Source organism: Hypomesus nipponensis, chromosome 26 (assembly GCF_054491055.1).
Source record: "Hypomesus nipponensis isolate SF chromosome 26, ASM5449105v1, whole genome shotgun sequence".
Taxonomy (NCBI): Eukaryota; Metazoa; Chordata; class Actinopteri; order Osmeriformes; family Osmeridae; genus Hypomesus; species Hypomesus nipponensis.
The window spans coordinates 6,638,186-6,654,749 of NC_140386.1; the positions used below are offsets into that span (position 1 = coordinate 6,638,186).

At 50.7% G+C, this 16,564-nt stretch overlaps 1 protein-coding gene across 1 annotated transcript in view; it reads right to left on the reverse strand.

The window, feature by feature from the left end:
- Positions 1 to 16,042, reverse strand: part of lrrc7 (leucine rich repeat containing 7) — a 29,348-nt gene extending 13,306 nt beyond the window's left edge. The window contains 10 exon segments of the mRNA XM_084692765.1: positions 2,193 to 2,265; positions 2,443 to 2,587; positions 3,091 to 3,165; positions 3,402 to 3,465; positions 3,624 to 3,680; positions 3,991 to 4,080; positions 4,750 to 4,828; positions 5,062 to 5,179; positions 6,773 to 6,975; positions 16,018 to 16,042. Coding sequence (XP_084548891.1) covers positions 2,193 to 2,265; positions 2,443 to 2,587; positions 3,091 to 3,165; positions 3,402 to 3,465; positions 3,624 to 3,680; positions 3,991 to 4,080; positions 4,750 to 4,828; positions 5,062 to 5,179; positions 6,773 to 6,975; positions 16,018 to 16,042 — 929 coding nt within the window.
- Positions 16,043 to 16,564: the final 522 nt, after the last annotated feature.

Sequence of the window (16,564 nt, forward strand, 5' to 3'; positions counted from 1 at the left end):
TAACCTATAGTTCAAATAGATCAACTACCGTCACACTAACCTGAATAACCTATAGTTCAAATAGATCAACTACTGTCACACTAACCTGAATAAACTTTGTTCAAATATATCAACTACCCTCACACTAACCTGAATAACCTATAGTTCAAATATATCAAATACCCTCACACTATCAAATGCATCAACTGCCATCAACTGACGTGTTGAAAATACCATCAGATAATACCATGGAAACAGGCTATATCAACTACCATCAAACTACCACAAATATAAACTACTGTCAAACCATCCTACTTATATAAACTACCATCATACTATATCAACTACCATGAAATTAATAATAAACTGCCATCAAACAACCACACATCTCAACCACTGTCAAACTATCCCAGTCATTCTTTATAAACTACCACCTGATTCTATCAACTGTCATCAGATTGTGATATCAGCTATTATCAGGCAACTATATTTATGAGGATGAGGCTATGGGGACCAGTGGACGTGATGGGTCAGGGATGATGGTTACTGACCAGTTTCAACCGGTCCAGGATCAACTTAGACTACTGACCTACTGAAACCACACCTCCCCGTCCTCTGACACAATTCAATCACTGGTCCTGAGAGACAGTGATAGACAGTTTCCTAGCTGCCCTGAAGTCGTGGGCTACTTGGATGAATCTGACCCGCATGTTGTCTCAGATGGGGGGATGGGGGATGATGTTATAGAAATACTGACAGTACACCACTTCAACACAACGTTTACAAAGCCAATCATAACTTAGACTCTAGCATACAGCATATCTTAACTTAAAACGTACACATTCCACTCTTAAACTTTAACTTACAAATCTTAAACTGGTTTTAGTAGGCCTTAGGAGGCAGAGTGTTTACTGAGTCAAACAATAACCCCCTGACTCTCTTTGTGTCCGTCAAGATCTCTCTCTCTCGCTCTCTCTCTCTCTCTCTCTCTCTCTCTCTCTCTCTCTCTCTCTCTCTCTCTCTCTCTCTCTCTCTCTCTCTCTCAGTGTTTTACTCTCTCATTCTTCTTTCTTTCTCTCTCACTCTCTCTTTATATAGTGTGGTGCAGGAGTGGGGGGTAAGGATAAGAAAGGAGGAGGGAGAGAAAAACTGGGGTGTCGGAGGTGAGGAGCAGGGGAAAGGCTTAAGGAGTGAGGAGAGGATGTAAAGAGGGGAGGGGAGGGGAGGGGAGGGGAGGGGAGGGGAGGGGAGGGGAGGGGAGGGGAGGGGAGGGGAGGGGAGGGGAGGGGAGGGGAGGGGAGGGGAGGGGAGGGGAGGGGAGGGGAGGGGAGCAGGGGTGATCCATGTCGGGGGTATTGCTGGTGGTGGGAGGCCATCAGTAGAACATTAGAACACTATTAGTGGAACGTTCGTCCCAGGAGCCTGGCCAGCTGGTTCTCCAGACGGCAGTCCAGGGGGTCGCTGCCTGTGTGTGTCTGTGTCTGTGTGCGCGTGTGTGGGTGCGTGTGTGTATCTCTGTCTGTGTGTGTGTGTGTGTGTGTGTGTGTGTGTGTGTGTGCGTGTGTGTATCTCTGTCTGTGTGCGGGCAAGTGTGCGTCTGTGTGCACCTTCTGTTTGACTCAATAAACACACTGCAGCCTTTGTGGACAGATTACAGAAAGGAGGAACGCAGGGATTGGCTGCCGGCTACTTACCCTAGTTTGGCTCGTCCACTAAGAGCCCATTTTAGATGCATGTGTAATAAACATAACACACAAAACCAACCAATGACAAACCAAGAAGAAAGGGTGCACAAGAAACAGTTTCTCAGGATTGGTGGTGGGTTGGGCTATGAGCATGATAAGGATGAGTGACAGATGGGCAGGTGGCAACCCTCAACTAGTCCACTAGCATCCACAGTGTATACAAGTGTACTAGATTACTAGTGTGCTAATGTGCTACATTACTATTGTACTAGATTACCATTGAACTGGTGTGTTGCATTACTAATATACCAGTGAACGAGTTTACTAATGTACTGTACCAGTGAACTAAATGACTAATGTTCCTAGTTGTACTAGAGTGCTAGCCTTGTAAGGAAGTGTGTGTACTAGATTGCTAGCGTACTAGGTAGAAAAAGCATGTGTACTAGATGTGTACCAGACACTACGTTAGTGTGCGACTGAGTAGGCCTGCTAAGGTGAACACCTGTACTCGGCTGCCAGTGTACTCACCTCCCGATGGTGTTAGGCAGTGAGGTGAGCTGGTTGTCATCCACTTTGAGAGTGGTGAGCTTCTTCAACATTCCTGCAAGAGACACAGACCAGGACGCCGGTCAGGAGACGGGCCTAACACAGTCCCCAGCCTTCCCCCAGGGGGGAGAGGCTGGGGCTGGGAGGTGCAGAGGCTGTAAGAGGCCAGGGCTGGGCTGGGGGGGGGGGGGGGTATAGAGGCTGTAGAGGCCAAAGGGGGTTCCAGTCGTACCTATAGAGTCCGGAAGGTGCTGCAGCATGTTGGAGGAGAGCAGAAGGTCTTCCAGAGACTCGCAGCCTGAGACGTCAGTGTCCAGACTCTCGATCCGGTTCTTAGCCAGGTCCAGGTAGCGTAGCTGTCTCAGCTTGCCCAGGGACTGCAGCCACACAGGGGCGGGTTAGACCATACTGTACTGTACACAGTACACTACAATACATTACAGTAACCTGCTGTACACTACTGTACACAGTACACTACTGTACACAGTACACTACAGTACACACTACATTACAGTAACCTGCTGTACACTACTGTACACAGTACACTCCGGTACCCCAGTTATGGATTTGAGAGGCTAGTTAGAGAGACTAGTTAGAGAGACTAGTTAACCTACCCCAGGTATGGACTGGAGAGACTAGTTAGAGAGACAAGTTAGAGAGACTAGTTAACCTACCCCAGGTATGGACTGGAGAGACTAGTTAGAGAGACTAGTTAGAGAGACTAGTTAACCTACCCCAGGTATGGACTGGAGAGACTAGTTAGAGAGACAAGTTAGAGGGTTTAGTTAACCTACCCCAGGTATGGACTGGAGAGACTAGTTAGAGAGACTAGTTAGAGAGACTAGTTAGAGAGACTAGTTAGAGGGTTTAGTTAACCTACCCCAGGTATGGACTGGAGAGAGTTGTTGTCCAGCCACAGTTCCTTCAGGTTGTGAATCTGCTCCAAGACCTCTGGCTGAGAACACACAAACAGAAGGTGCACTGTGCTTTTAAATATAAAAGTCACTTCGATTCTGTCACTATCAATATAAATACAAAATAGCCGTTGTTGGTGTGACAAACCATATGTAAAGCTCGGACAACTCTGCCAACATTCACAAAGTTTGGCTGTGTGTGTCTGTGTGCGTGTGTGCCTGTGTGTGTGTGTCTGCGTGCGTGCGTGTATCTACGCGTGTGAGCGTGTTCTCTCACCATCTCTGAAAACTCGTTGCTCCCCAAGTCTAGCCGTTCCAGTTGAGACAGTCTGTGGATGGACCTGTACAGCACACACACACACACACACACACACACATAAGCAGATACACACACAGCATCAGTAGATGTTACCATCAGCAGATAGATGGTTATCATCTATTCATAATTGTTTCACACTGTGTGTGTGTGTGTGTGTGTGTGTGTGTGTGTGTGACTCACTTTGGCATTGTCTTCAGGTGGTTCTCCCGTAGCTCCAGGATCCGTAGTTTGGTCAGTCTGGGAAGAGGATGAAGACAAACACAATTGTGTATGCACACACACACATTTGCACAGGGGGTTAGGTTAGCATGAGGGGAAGTGATGTGAATTGGCTGCGGACAAGTCCATCCTCCGTCTACCTATCAAATCACCAGCAACATGCGCACACGCACAACACACACAGGCACAGAGCGCACGCACACACACACACACGGGCACGAACACACAGGCACACACACAAACACGGGCACACACACACACGGGCACACACACACACACACGTATACGTCATACCACAACGCAAGGAGGACACACGCCACCTGCTCACCTTCCAAAGTTAGCAGGAAGATACTCGAGGAAGGCATCGTTCAAGAAGAGCTGAGTCAGGTTGAGGAGCTGGGTGAAACCATCTGGAAGTCTGGAAGGGGGGAGGGGGGTTTGGAGAGAGAGGGAGACGGAAGAGGGGAGAAAAGGAAAGGGGAGGAGAGATAGAGAGAGGGAGAGGGAAGGGGAGAGAGGGGAAGACAGAGAGAGAGAGAGAGAGAGAGAGAGAGGGAGGGGGGGAAGAGAGGAAGCGAGAGGGAGGGTTAGTTGCTGGTTAGTACATTTGGGAAGTCATCCGTTAGGTGATTAGTCAAGTACCTAGTTAGCTGGATCACAAAGAGTAGATTGAACTGATCAATCCCAGAAATCAAAGCTATTAACAAGCAGTAGGTCAAGACAGAAGCAGACATTGCTCATGAGTCACGTGAGATTTCTCCTCCACCCAACCCTTCTACTAGCACCAGCCGGAGGTTAGTCAGTAAACTAGTTAGTTGCTATGACAGCAGTGATGTCTGGGGGTTGGACAGTTCCCATGACAACCCTCTGGGTAAGACGGGTCCTGTCAGAAGGAGAAGAGCCAGCGTTGATGACAAACACACGCACACTCACCCATCTGACTGTGACGCTAAAGCAGGATTCCCCCACACATCCTCACTACCAGGCCAATCCCTGTGCAGTGTGTGTGTGTGTGTGTGCGCTCTGTACCTGTGTGTGTTGCGCGTGTGCGCACGTTGTGTGTGTGTGTGTGTGTGTGTGGTCTTACTTGGCGATGGGGTTGACACTGGCCTCCACCACAGAGAGGCATTTACAACACTTGATGTTGTCTGGAAATTCTTGGATACCTGAAGAATGGGAAGAACAGGCAGTAAGAAAAACAGCCAGCCAGCTCCAATGCCACCATTCCAGCCAGCCAGCCAGTCATTCACCATCTCAGCCAGTCTGTGTGTGTGTGTGTGTGTGTGTGTGTGTGTGTGTGTGTGTGTGTGTGTGTGTGTGTGTGTGTGTGTGTGTGTGTGTGTGTGTGTGTGTGTGTGGGTGTGTGTGGGTGTGTGTGTGTGTGTGTGTGTGTGCGTACCGTTTTTACTGATGTCCAACTCCTTGAGGTTGACCAGGCTTGCGATGGTGGTGGGCAGGTTTGACAGGTCATTGTCGGGCATGCTCAGTTTCTTCAACGCCTGACAGTTAAACAGTTGCTATGGAGACACAGAGGCGATGTAAATGCCATAGTTATTGATGAAGCTCCTAAGTGTAGTTGTGTTGTTACATAAGACTAAGGCTTCATCTGTGTGTGTGTGTGTGTGTGTGTGTGTGTGTGTGTGTGTGTGTGTGTATGTGTGTGTACACTGCTTAATGTTGGAGAAAACAATTGCGATGAGTCTTAAATAATGCACAAAGGATTCCCTTCATTTATGAATGAGCAGGAACAGAAAACAAGCTCTGCTTCCCCTGATGAAGCCAGGTCAGGACACAACATCATTCTTCTAGAACACACAGAGAACAATACAAGAGCACAGCTAGAACACACAGAGAACAATACAAGAACACAGCCAGAACACACAGAGAACAATACAAGAGCACAGCTAGCAAACAACTTGAAAAATACTAGAACACTGCTGGAAAACTACTGGCCCAGTCGTGAACAGAGCTAGAACACAGCTGGGCCCTTGTTTTGTATAACAAGGCTGGGAACAAGCTAAAGCCCTACCATAAGGGCAGAACACTGTCAAAATTACACACGCACACACACACAAACACTTTCAGAATGCATCTGGAACATGTGTAGAAGAGTTGCTTTTAGGAGTTTCCATTAGGGAGAGAAAGCACAGGCCTGAGGGGAGAGGAAAGAGCGGAGCCTTGCCCGGCCTACATTCCGGTCCTTACACTTACACACACTTACACACACTTACACACACTTACACACACTTACACACATTTACACACACTCTACGCACCAACACAGAGCCACTTACCCTGCCACTCTGAAATTCACTACCCTTACATAAAACCCACTGAATGGGTGTTACTTAATTCTAGTACGATACACACACTCTCTCTCTCTCTCTCTCTCTCTCTCTCTCTCTCACACACACACACACAAACACACACAAACACACAACCTGTTATTAACACTACCAGGTGACATGTCGCTCTGTAGCTGCTCTCCACGGTCACGGTCCAGACGACAGACGGTCACCACGTCTCTCTCTCTAACGCTCTGCCACTCTCGCTCTTTCTCTCGCCCTCTCTCTTTCTATCTCTCCCCCTCGTCTCTCTTTACAACACTGTCTCTCTCTCTGTTTCTTTCTCGTTCGCTCTCTATCTCCTCATAGGCAGGCAGCCAGACAGTCAGACAGTCAGACAGTCAGACAGTCAGACAGACAGACAGACAGACAGACAGACAGACAGACATACAGGCAGACAGGCAGACAGGCAGACAGACAGACAGACAGACAGACAGACAGATAGACAGGCAGACAGACAGACAGACAGACAGACAGACAGACAGACAGACAGACAGGCAGGCAGGCAGGCAGGCAGGCAGGCAGGCAGGCAGGCAGACAGACAGACAATCAGACAGATAGACAGGCAGGCAGACAGACAGACAGACAGACAGACAGACAGTCAGATAGACAGGCAGACAGACAGACAGACAGACAGACAGACAGACAGGCAGGCAGGCAGGCAGGCAGGCAGGCAGGCAGACAGACAGGTAGACAGACAGACAGGTAGACAGACAGACAGACAGACAGACAGGTAGACAGAGAGACAGACAGGCAGGTACAGACCTTGGGCAGCTCCTCTATCTGGTTGGCGTCCAGATAGAGCTCCTCCAGGGTGCGCTCGAAGCTGAAGATCTCCTTGGGAACCTGCTGCAGACTGCAGTGGGAGTAGTCCAACACGGAGATCACCTCCTCCTCGCCACGGAAACATCTGCACGGCACCAGCCGCCCAATCAGCTTCCTCTTGGTGGTCATCTCCAGACACTGCACTGTGTGGGGGAGGAGGAGGACGGGGAGGATGAGGGGGGGGGGGAGGTGAGTTATTTTGGATTGTCGGAACGAGACACCCACAATGCATCGCGTTCATCTGGCCTCTTTGTTTCGCGAGACAGGTGTTCAGTCCAGCAGAACACTAGAAGTCTCATCTCTCTATCCCCACCTCCTCTCCTCTCTTCCTCCTCTCCCCATCGCCATACCTCCCCTCCTCTCCTCTTGTCCTCTCCCTCTCACCTCTCCTTTCGACCTCCTCCTCTCCTCTCCCCAACTACGCCTCTGCTCCTCTCCTCGTCTCCCCCTCACCTCTCTCTCCTCTCTGCGCTCCTCTACTCCCCTCCGACTCTTCTCCTCTCCTCTCCTCCGGTGTCACAGCATCTCTGTTTACATCCTATCTTTAGAGCCGAGGGGGACAGGTGAACTGGGTCCAGGCATGCTGCATGTGAGTGTGTGCGCGTATGTGTGTGTGTGCCGGGGTACAGGTGAGTACGGCGCAGGCATGACAGCAGCTGGGTTGTACGCACCACCCTCGCCAGCCAGCAGTGACCACGCACAGAGCAGGCTGAGGCCATCACACAGGGGGTGTGGTTGGCGGGGGGGGGGCAGGGGGAGGAGAGGAGAAGTGCAGAGAGAGGAGGAGGAGGACAGGCTGGGGGAGGATGAAGCAGGAAGTATCAGCGAGGTCACGTTAAACTAGGGCTTCAATCCGTCACAGTCACTTCCACACTTCAAACACAAAGCAAGTCTGGGGAGTCGTAGGGAGTCAGGTGGCTGAGCGGTTAGGGAATAAGAAGGTTGCCGGATCGATTCCCGGCCATGACATTGAGTCCTTGGGCAAGGCACTTCACCCTACTTGCCTCGGGGGAGTGTCCCTGTACTTACTGTAAGGGAAGTACAAGGACATTGCTACAGGAAGTCAGTCATGTGGAGGCAGGAAGAGAGCAGCTTGGAGATGGAAAATCAGTAGCGCGCGGACAGGAAGTCAGTAACAGGAACACGGGAAGACGACAGCATGGAGGCAGGAAGTCAGAAGGGTGAAGCCAGCAGCGAAGAGGAGGACACCAGCGGACGGGCTGGGAGAGAGAGTTCTGCTCGGGCTGCCATGGAAACAGCCTGACGCACGAACAGACTGCAGAGTCCCTGTTCTGCAACACAGTCTGGAGAGGCAGAGTCTCTCTCTACCCCTGTCTCTTTAACTGTACCTCTCTCTTCCCGTATATCTCTATCTGTACCTCTCTCTTCCCGTATATCTCTATCTGTACCTCTCTCTTCCTGTATCTCTCTATCTGTACCTCTCTCTTCCTGTCTCTCTCTATCTGTACCTCCCTCTCTCCACCTGTGCCTCTCTCTCTGTACATCTCTCTCTCTGTTCCTCTCTCTCTACCTCTCGCAAACTCTTTCTCTCTGCAAATGTATCTCCATCTTCCTACCTCTGTGTCTGTACCTGTCTCGGTCTTCCTGTCTCTCTTTGAGCCACTCTATCTGTGCCTCCATCTCCTCCCATACCTCTCTCTGTCTCTTACTCCACCTCTATCTCCACCATCTCTGTCCGCTTAATAATATCTATCTGTATCTCTCTGTCTTCTCAACAATATCTGTAATTCGCCCTCTCTATGGTCTACATTCGTTCAAATGCACCTCATCTATCTCTCTCTCTCTCTCGCAGCCATAGGCCTGAGGTAGCCCTTTCTCTCCCTCTAAATGTACATCCCGGCCTGGATTAACATTTTGCCTATACATCCCTCTAATTGGCATTTCTGTCTGCACATGCAGCGCTCTCGGGCTCTGCTACTGTATATAGATCCAGAGTCAGTCCACGAGTAGATGCAGAGCGAGAGAGAGAAGGAGGAGGGGGAGTGAAAGGGGGAGAGTGAGAGAGTGGGGGGGAGAGGGGGGAGAGGGGGGAGGGGAGGAAGTGAGAGGCGGGAGAGAGGAAGAGGGAAAAGGTAGAGGGAGAGAGAGAGAGAGAGAGAGAGAGAGAGAGAGAGAGAGAGAGAGAAAGGGTGAGACAGAGAAAAAAGTGGTCTGTAAAGAGAGAGAAACGGGTATTACAGTAATCTGCATTAGAGGGCACCGGATTCCAACAGCTTCAGCCTCTCAGTCACACCCTGCAACGTATGTGGAGGGGTATGACTCCTAGGCAACCGTCTGTAACGGTCACACAACGAGATTTCACGCAAACCTTTTCTTTAATCGATCGGCCAATCGATACTGCACACGTTCAGGTGCCTGGTGGAATACGAATGGGTGAATCCTGACCTGGTGCATGTATTAAACCGTTTACCACGGAATGAAATGATGAAACCAAAAATGTTAAAAAGGGATCAAACGGAGAGGACGGCTGGTCGCCGCGGGAGACGGAGCGGTCGCCGTGGGAGACGCTCGGTGGTGGATGATAGCAGATTACTGGGGTGAGGGGGAGAGACAGGCTTAGAGTACGGAAGCCCTCAGAGGAGCCGGCGTTAGCGAACTTCCTGCCGTCAGATGAAACCCCTCACCCTCCCTCAGCAACAGAGAACACACACAGCAAGGTTGGAACTACAGGTTTGGACCTCTCTATCTAAAAAAAGAAAAACACTCAATCTTTTCTTTAAATATGGCCCTGCTCCAGATATAAATAATGTCCCAGTGCTATGACTTGCGTCTGTGATTGTACCTCAGGAAAATTCAGGAATTATTCTTTGCATCATGGACCTGTGCAGACTCTGTACTTATTCCAGTCTTCCCATCCCATCTACACGTTCTGACGTACAGTAATGCCTACACCAGGCGTCTTTATAAAGGAGATACATAGAGATCAGGTTCAGGAAACCACAGCCCACTCCATAACTCTTTCCCATACGCCAACAGTATGATAGAATACAATGGATAACCGTATGGCAGTATACAATACACAACTGACAATCTTCCTGTCATCTTCATGTGTCAGTGTATTACCATCCTCCCCCTCTCCACCTTCCATCTCCCTCTCTCTACCTTCCATCTACCCCTCTCCACCTCCCATCTCCCTCTCTCTGCCCTCCATCTCTCTCTCTCTACCTTCCATCTACCCCTCTCCACCTCCCATCTCCCTCTCTCTGCCCTCCATCTCCCTCTCTCTGCCCTCCATCTCCCCCTCTCCACCTTCCATCTCCCTCTCTCTGCATGCCCTCCATCTCCCTCTCTCTACCTTCCATCTACCCCTCTCCACCTCCCATCTCCCTCTCTCTGCCCTCCATTTCCCTCTCTCCACCTCCAATCTCCCTCTCTCTGCCTTCCATCTACCCCTCTCCACCTTCCATCTCTCCCTCTCTCCACCTCCCATCTCCCCCTCTGCTCCCTATACTCCTCTGCTCTTCTTTTCAGGTTCCACGCAGGTTCCACGCAGGTTCCACGCAGGTTCCACGCAGGTTTACAGGTTTCCTGGCATGGGATCTGCTGTGTTCTGGCTCCCCAGAGTTCCCAGGTGTCTGCTTCAATGAATAAAATGCAATTGTGATGTCAATGTGAGTCATGTGTTGACTGCCAGCTTTACGGGGGCTGGTGACACCTGAGGAACAGGAGGCGTGTTCCCTCGCTGGAACCACAGTATTGAGAACATCTGGAGGGCCCGTCGGTTCTGCTTGAGGACAGAAGCGAGTAGCTCCTCAGGGGTCTGGTCGAACACTCTTTCGTCACACGGGTCGAGACACGGCGCTGTTGACGGGTGTCAGACGACACCGCGAGGGAGTCGATCGGAATTGGTTGGACTTCGAAATCCGTGTGTGCATCTGAATCAGTTGTGTTCCGAATCAGCTGAGGTTATTGTCAGCTAGGGGTCCGAATCAGTCGGAGGCTGAATCCGTTGGGAGTCAAAATCCCAGTTTCCTTGTCAAGAGACAGTTGACGCCATTTAGTCGGAGCAGATTGCGCACAGCAGGACTAGATTCCAGGAGTCTCCTAGGCTCTGAAAACCTGCCGCGCAGGAAGAGAAAAGTAAGTTCTCTCATGTCCTGAGCTCTACATTACACTCTAGATCTCCGTGGCAACATATCGGAGAGCGTGTGGGAGTTTACAGCCGGGAACATCTTGTTCTTATGAAGTCACTCATTCATTATACAGGAAAGCAGGAAAGCTAGCCTGTTAGCTGGCTAACATTCTTAGTAATTGACAGGGAGAAGGTATAGATGGTAGCTGGCAAACTGGCTACCTAACTGACAGGGCATCGGTAGGGCAGCGAGCCAGCCAGCGAGATCGCAAACTAGCAGAGAAGATGGCAAGGATGCTAACTGGCTACATATAGCTAATCTGATGAGGAATACAGTGACACAAGCACATAGTTACACACCTTGACACTCACACAGTCCAGCCAGTATCGTCACTGCCGTTCGAGACCTGCTTCACCTACTGGAGACCAGCCTCGCCACTGCAATCAGAGGCCAGCCTCATCCCTGTTAAGGCGGGCAGTACCGTCCCTTATCAGAGGCTCGCAATAGGTTGATAATACACCCAGAATCATTACTGTTAGAGGCTAGCCTCGTCACTAGTAGAGGCCCATCCACACCTGTACTTTTCTTTCCTTTTGTCAGCCTCGGATGCATGGCCCAGTTCTCCCTGCCATGCCGCAGAGCAGGATGCAAAGAAGGAGAGGGGGCGGGATGGGACTATCCTCTCTCTCTCTCTCTCTCTCTCTCTCTCTCTCTCTCTCTCTCTCTCTCTCTCTCTCTCTATCTTTCTCTATCTCTCTCTCTCTCTCTCTCTCTCTCTCTCTCTCTCTCTCTCTCTCTCTCTCTCTCTCTCTCTCTCTCTCTCTCCCTCCTCCCCCTTGTTGGATTAATAGAAAGAAGCCGTTCTGTACCTAATTCAGCCTCCTTGTTCAGCCAAAAGGAACTGGAACAGCTCCACCAACCTCTTTTCAAAGAGGTCAGGACCAGAGACCTGCCCCCCCCCCCCCCCCAGACTGGAACAGCAGACTATCATATACTGTATATCACCCTATACGAAGGATGAGACGCGTCAACCGATTACCCATGAGCCTTTGCGTATTTTTTGAAATTCCGAACTTCTGTGTTCGATGACGTCGTTGTCTCAGGCTGGATATATTCATCCTGGACTCAGACTGCTGACGGTAGCCAACGCGTTAGCGTTAGTCCCATGAGATCCAAACTTTGTTGTCGGTTAGCCTGGGCTTCGCCAGGCCACAGCATCACCAGGGTCCTACCTGAGGGCTTCCAGGAGAGGGGGAGGGTCTTTGGGGAGCAACAGAGGTCTGTTAGCTGTTAGTCTGCAAGGACAAAGTCTTAACAGTACACTCTTAACTTCAGCTTTTCAGGTACATAAAGTACTTAGCTCAGTGGTAGAGCACTCGACGGCGGATCAAGTGCTCAACCACTGAATGAAGACATTGTCACCGGTCTGCCAGCACGTGGCGCTTCGCAGTGAGTGCTGGTGCCAACTAGAACTGGTACATGTGGTGATCTGGACGAGGAAGGTTTTTTTGGGGGGGGGGGTGCGTGTGTTGAATGAGAGTGGTGATTGGTTGTTGGTGCTGTGTTTTAGGTCACCTTGCCACAGGAGTCCCAGCAGCCTTAGCTGTGCTTGGAAAAGGTGGGGAGAAGTTGGGGGAGGAGAGGGCAGGTAAGGCTGAATGAACAAGGGGATGAGGGGGAGGAATGGAAGGAAGGAGAAGAGAAACGAGTCAAAGGGGGGAGGAATGGGGGAACGGATATAGCCAGAAGCAGGAACAGCAGGTCTACTCTGAAAAGAGAGGAAGTGGATCAGTCGGCTTGACTACCTCACTGCCCCAGACCCAGTTTTTTCCCGAATCTGTCAACCCACCCCCCTTTTCTCCCAAACCTGGCAACCCTGCTAAAGTCGTCCATGAGTCATGTTCCTGACGGGCTTTCTGTCAGCAGTAACCTTGGCAATGGCTACACTGTACTTTAGCAATTGAGATGTTATTGTTGCACTGTAGTTTTCTATAGTATTCTTTTTTGTTCACTGTGCCTGGCAACTGAGATGTGGTTGCTCTGCGACGTGGCCAGCGAATGCAGACCCTTCCTGTGACTCTGCCCACCAAAACACCGTCAGAACTATGCACTCCTGATCCTTGATTTTCCGCTGTACGTTCCGCACGCATTATCCGAAGGTCTGCCAAATTCGAGGAAAAGGTCAAATGTAAATGTAATCTACCTGCACCAGTGTGGGGGTGACACTGGGACAGATCCACAGGACGGCCCCGGCAGCGCTCCCTCCTGTTCGGTACAGGAGGACAGGAGCCGGTCGATCACGAGAGGAACACGCTCCCCCTGGGGCCTCTTGCTAACAGAGGAGCGTCGCTGCCGCCCTCGAACGCCCCCCCTCCCCCCCCAGACAGACAGGCTTCCGTGCATCCTACTAGCGACAGACTGTCACCTTCACCTGCCTGACTGTCCACCTTCACACAGAGCCATGCTGAGTCCTGGAACCGTCTTCATTCCCCGCCCCTTCCTCCCCTCTCTCTCTCTCTCTCTCTCTCTCTCTCTCTCTCTCTCTCCCTCTATCTCTCTCTCTCTCCCTCTATCTCTCTCTCACCCTCTTTCTCTCTCTCTCTCACTCTCTTTCTCTCTCACTCTCTTTCTCTCTCCCTCTCTCTCTCTCCCTCCTGCCTGTGTAGCCTGTGCCAGCAGAGGAGTTGTGCCAAACTCTTGGTCTTGACATCCCCTCTCTCTCTTTTTTTCTCTCTCTTGCTCTTTCTCAAGTTCTTTCTCTCTCTAACATTCTGTGTGTGTGTGTGTGTGTGTCTATGTTAGCATGTTATAGGCATGTTGTAGGTCAGGCCTAGCAAGCGGAGAGAGTCAGCATTAACACTGCTCCGGGTGACGACGTCCCGGCTCAGTATAAAGCTGGCGGGACACCGTCAGGACCAACAGAGACTGTTCATCTCTCTGAGCCAAACAGATTACCATGGCAGCAACCCTCAGGCCTCGACGCTATGCCAACGGTCACCATGGCGACCGGAGAGAATCCGCAACAATGAAGCAGGTAAGGATTCTAGAACGTCCATCTGTACAATATCAGTCCATGCCAGTTCCCTAATAGGTAAAACAAGGATGATAGGAGTTGTATATAAAACCTGGTAGAGGAAATGAGTGATAGAGGGATGGAGGGAGAGAGGGAAAGACAGATGAATGAATGGATGGAGGGATGGAGGGATGGATGGACAGTCGGAGGGAGGGAGAGGGCTGCATGTGACCTACTGTATGTACTATGCTGAATTACGCAGCTGGAATGTAAACTATTCTGCCATGAAAACGCCCAGTCAGCATTCTACGTAGATCCTGCCTCCCCAAGGACTTTCAACTAGCAACGGCTGGTCCTCCCCTCATCCAACAACCCTCTCTGATACCCTGTCTGTCTTCCTGTGTTCCCACCTGTCTCTCTACTCACCTGTCTGTCAGCCGGTCAGTCTGTCAGCCTGTCTATTGGTCACTGTCTCCCTCCTCTACCTCCCCACGGCCGTCTCTCTCCGTCCCCGGTTGGTTTCGTCGGGTCGAGTGTTGGTGACAGCCCTGCTCGGCTCACCATCACGTAGCGTGAGTATAAATACCAGGCTGTGTTCCCTCAGAGATGAGCTGGACTGGAGAGCAGCTCAGGCTCTAATGGGTGCCTTAGGGGAGGGTGTCTCTGTTCCACCCCGGTCCATCTCTCTCGCTCTTGAGTCTTTTTTCTCTTTCAGTTTCTCTCCCTCTCTCCCTCTCTCTCTCTCTCTCTCTCTCTCTTTCTCTCTCTTTCTCTCTCTATCTCGCTCTTGAATCGTTTTTCTCTTTCAGTCTCTCTCCATCTCTCTCTCTCTCTCTCTTGAGTCCTTTCTCTTTCAGTCTCTCTCTCTCTCTCTTTTGAGTCCTTTCTCTCTTTCAGGCTCTCTGCCTCCCTCTCTCTTGAGTCCTTTCTCTTTCAGTCTCTCTCTCTCTCTCTCTCTCTCTCTCTCTCTCTCTCTCTCTCTCTCTCTCTCTCTCTCTCTCTCTCTCTCTCTCTCTCTCTCTCTCTCTCTCTCTCTCTCTGAGTGAACGCAACTGTCCTTTCAGACAGAACAAGGCGGCACATCAGGATGGACCTACGGCCATGCACAGCTCAGCACAGCCTGGCGATAATGACCCTCCAACACACACGAGCACACGCAAAGACGCCCACATGCCCACACATGCCTGTAAATACGCGCCCGTGTGCTGCTTGTCTCACACTGTCCGACACGCGCGCGTACAGTCATGTTGCGCACGCACACATTCACCGCCAACACTGAGGTCTGACTGCCCATAGGACCTGTAGACGTGGAGGTGACATGGAGACGAAGTGGAGGTGACAGGTGACATGGAGATGATAGGAGACACGGAGGAGATAGGGAGGAGATAGGGAGGAGTGAGGGGACATGAGCATAGAGGACAGCTTAACCCCGCCAGCTCTTGACATGGAACCCTGTCCCAGGGAACACACAACCAGAGTTGCTGGACTCCACCACACCGTCAATGGAATAACCGACAGCAAACAGACTCCTCCGTCGGAAATCGAACAGATGTGAAGCGAAAGCCAAAGAACATTCCCCTCACAAGGTCCAGAATGAAGTTGCCATGGCATCATCATGACATCATTCCAAACCACCTACGCTACAGGTATGCCATTACGTTGGAACCAACAGCCACACGAACTGTTCCCTCACCTGTAAAACAAGGTCCTTGTTTTTCTTATCGTTTAACGTTCCATCCCGTTATACAGTAACACACAGCCATGAATAACACTGTAGCCAATCGGCCAAAGGGCTCGTGTCAGGCTGCGTGCTACCGGGATGCGGGGCAGAGAGAGAGAGATGGGGTTGGTAGCGCGTCCTGTGTCTCTATCTCTGTTTCTTGTCTGCCCTAGTCGCGGATGAGCTCGTTTCTAAATACGGGTGGGCGTTAGACGGCCTGTAAAGTGCGAGGCAGCCACATTTAGACTATTAACAGTTTTTAGAGAAACCGAATATCAGACATTACAGCACTGACAATGATTAGTCTATTTCAATTGCATTTTGTCCCGTTGTTCATGATGATAAAAGGGTCACTTACGTTGCAGGCTCGAGTAATTGTCCATTTGGCAGCTCAATGTAAAGTATCTTAGTCCGGTTGTAATTCCTGTCGCGGGCCGGAGCCGTCGGTAACGGGGAGCGCGGAGGAGAAGATTTAAGCAGCATCACAGCAGCGCGCGGTTTGTCTCCCGGAGGCAGCGTCTGCACGGGTCCCTATCATAATGGAATCCCCGAGCAGGCTCGTGCCAACGACCAAGGCCAGATCAAAGATTAAAAGTCGTACGGTAAAACCCTACTACACGGTATTACCGAAGATGCTGTCGGTGTCAGTGTAAACTATACGAACTCCACACCATTGCTTAGCGAGCCTGTATCCGGGGCTTCAAGTTCATGACTAAATATTCAAGGCGCTGTCAAGTCCGGTTACTGAGATGCGCGCAAGAAAAAAAGAAAAGGATGATGTTGCGATCACAAAGCGGCTGTTCGGTAACGCTTTAGAGAGATACCTGGTAACCTATCTTGTTGCATTGCACCTTGAGTTATTGAATTGCATTGTTTTCCTTCGATGTGCAATTTAACGTCCTTCC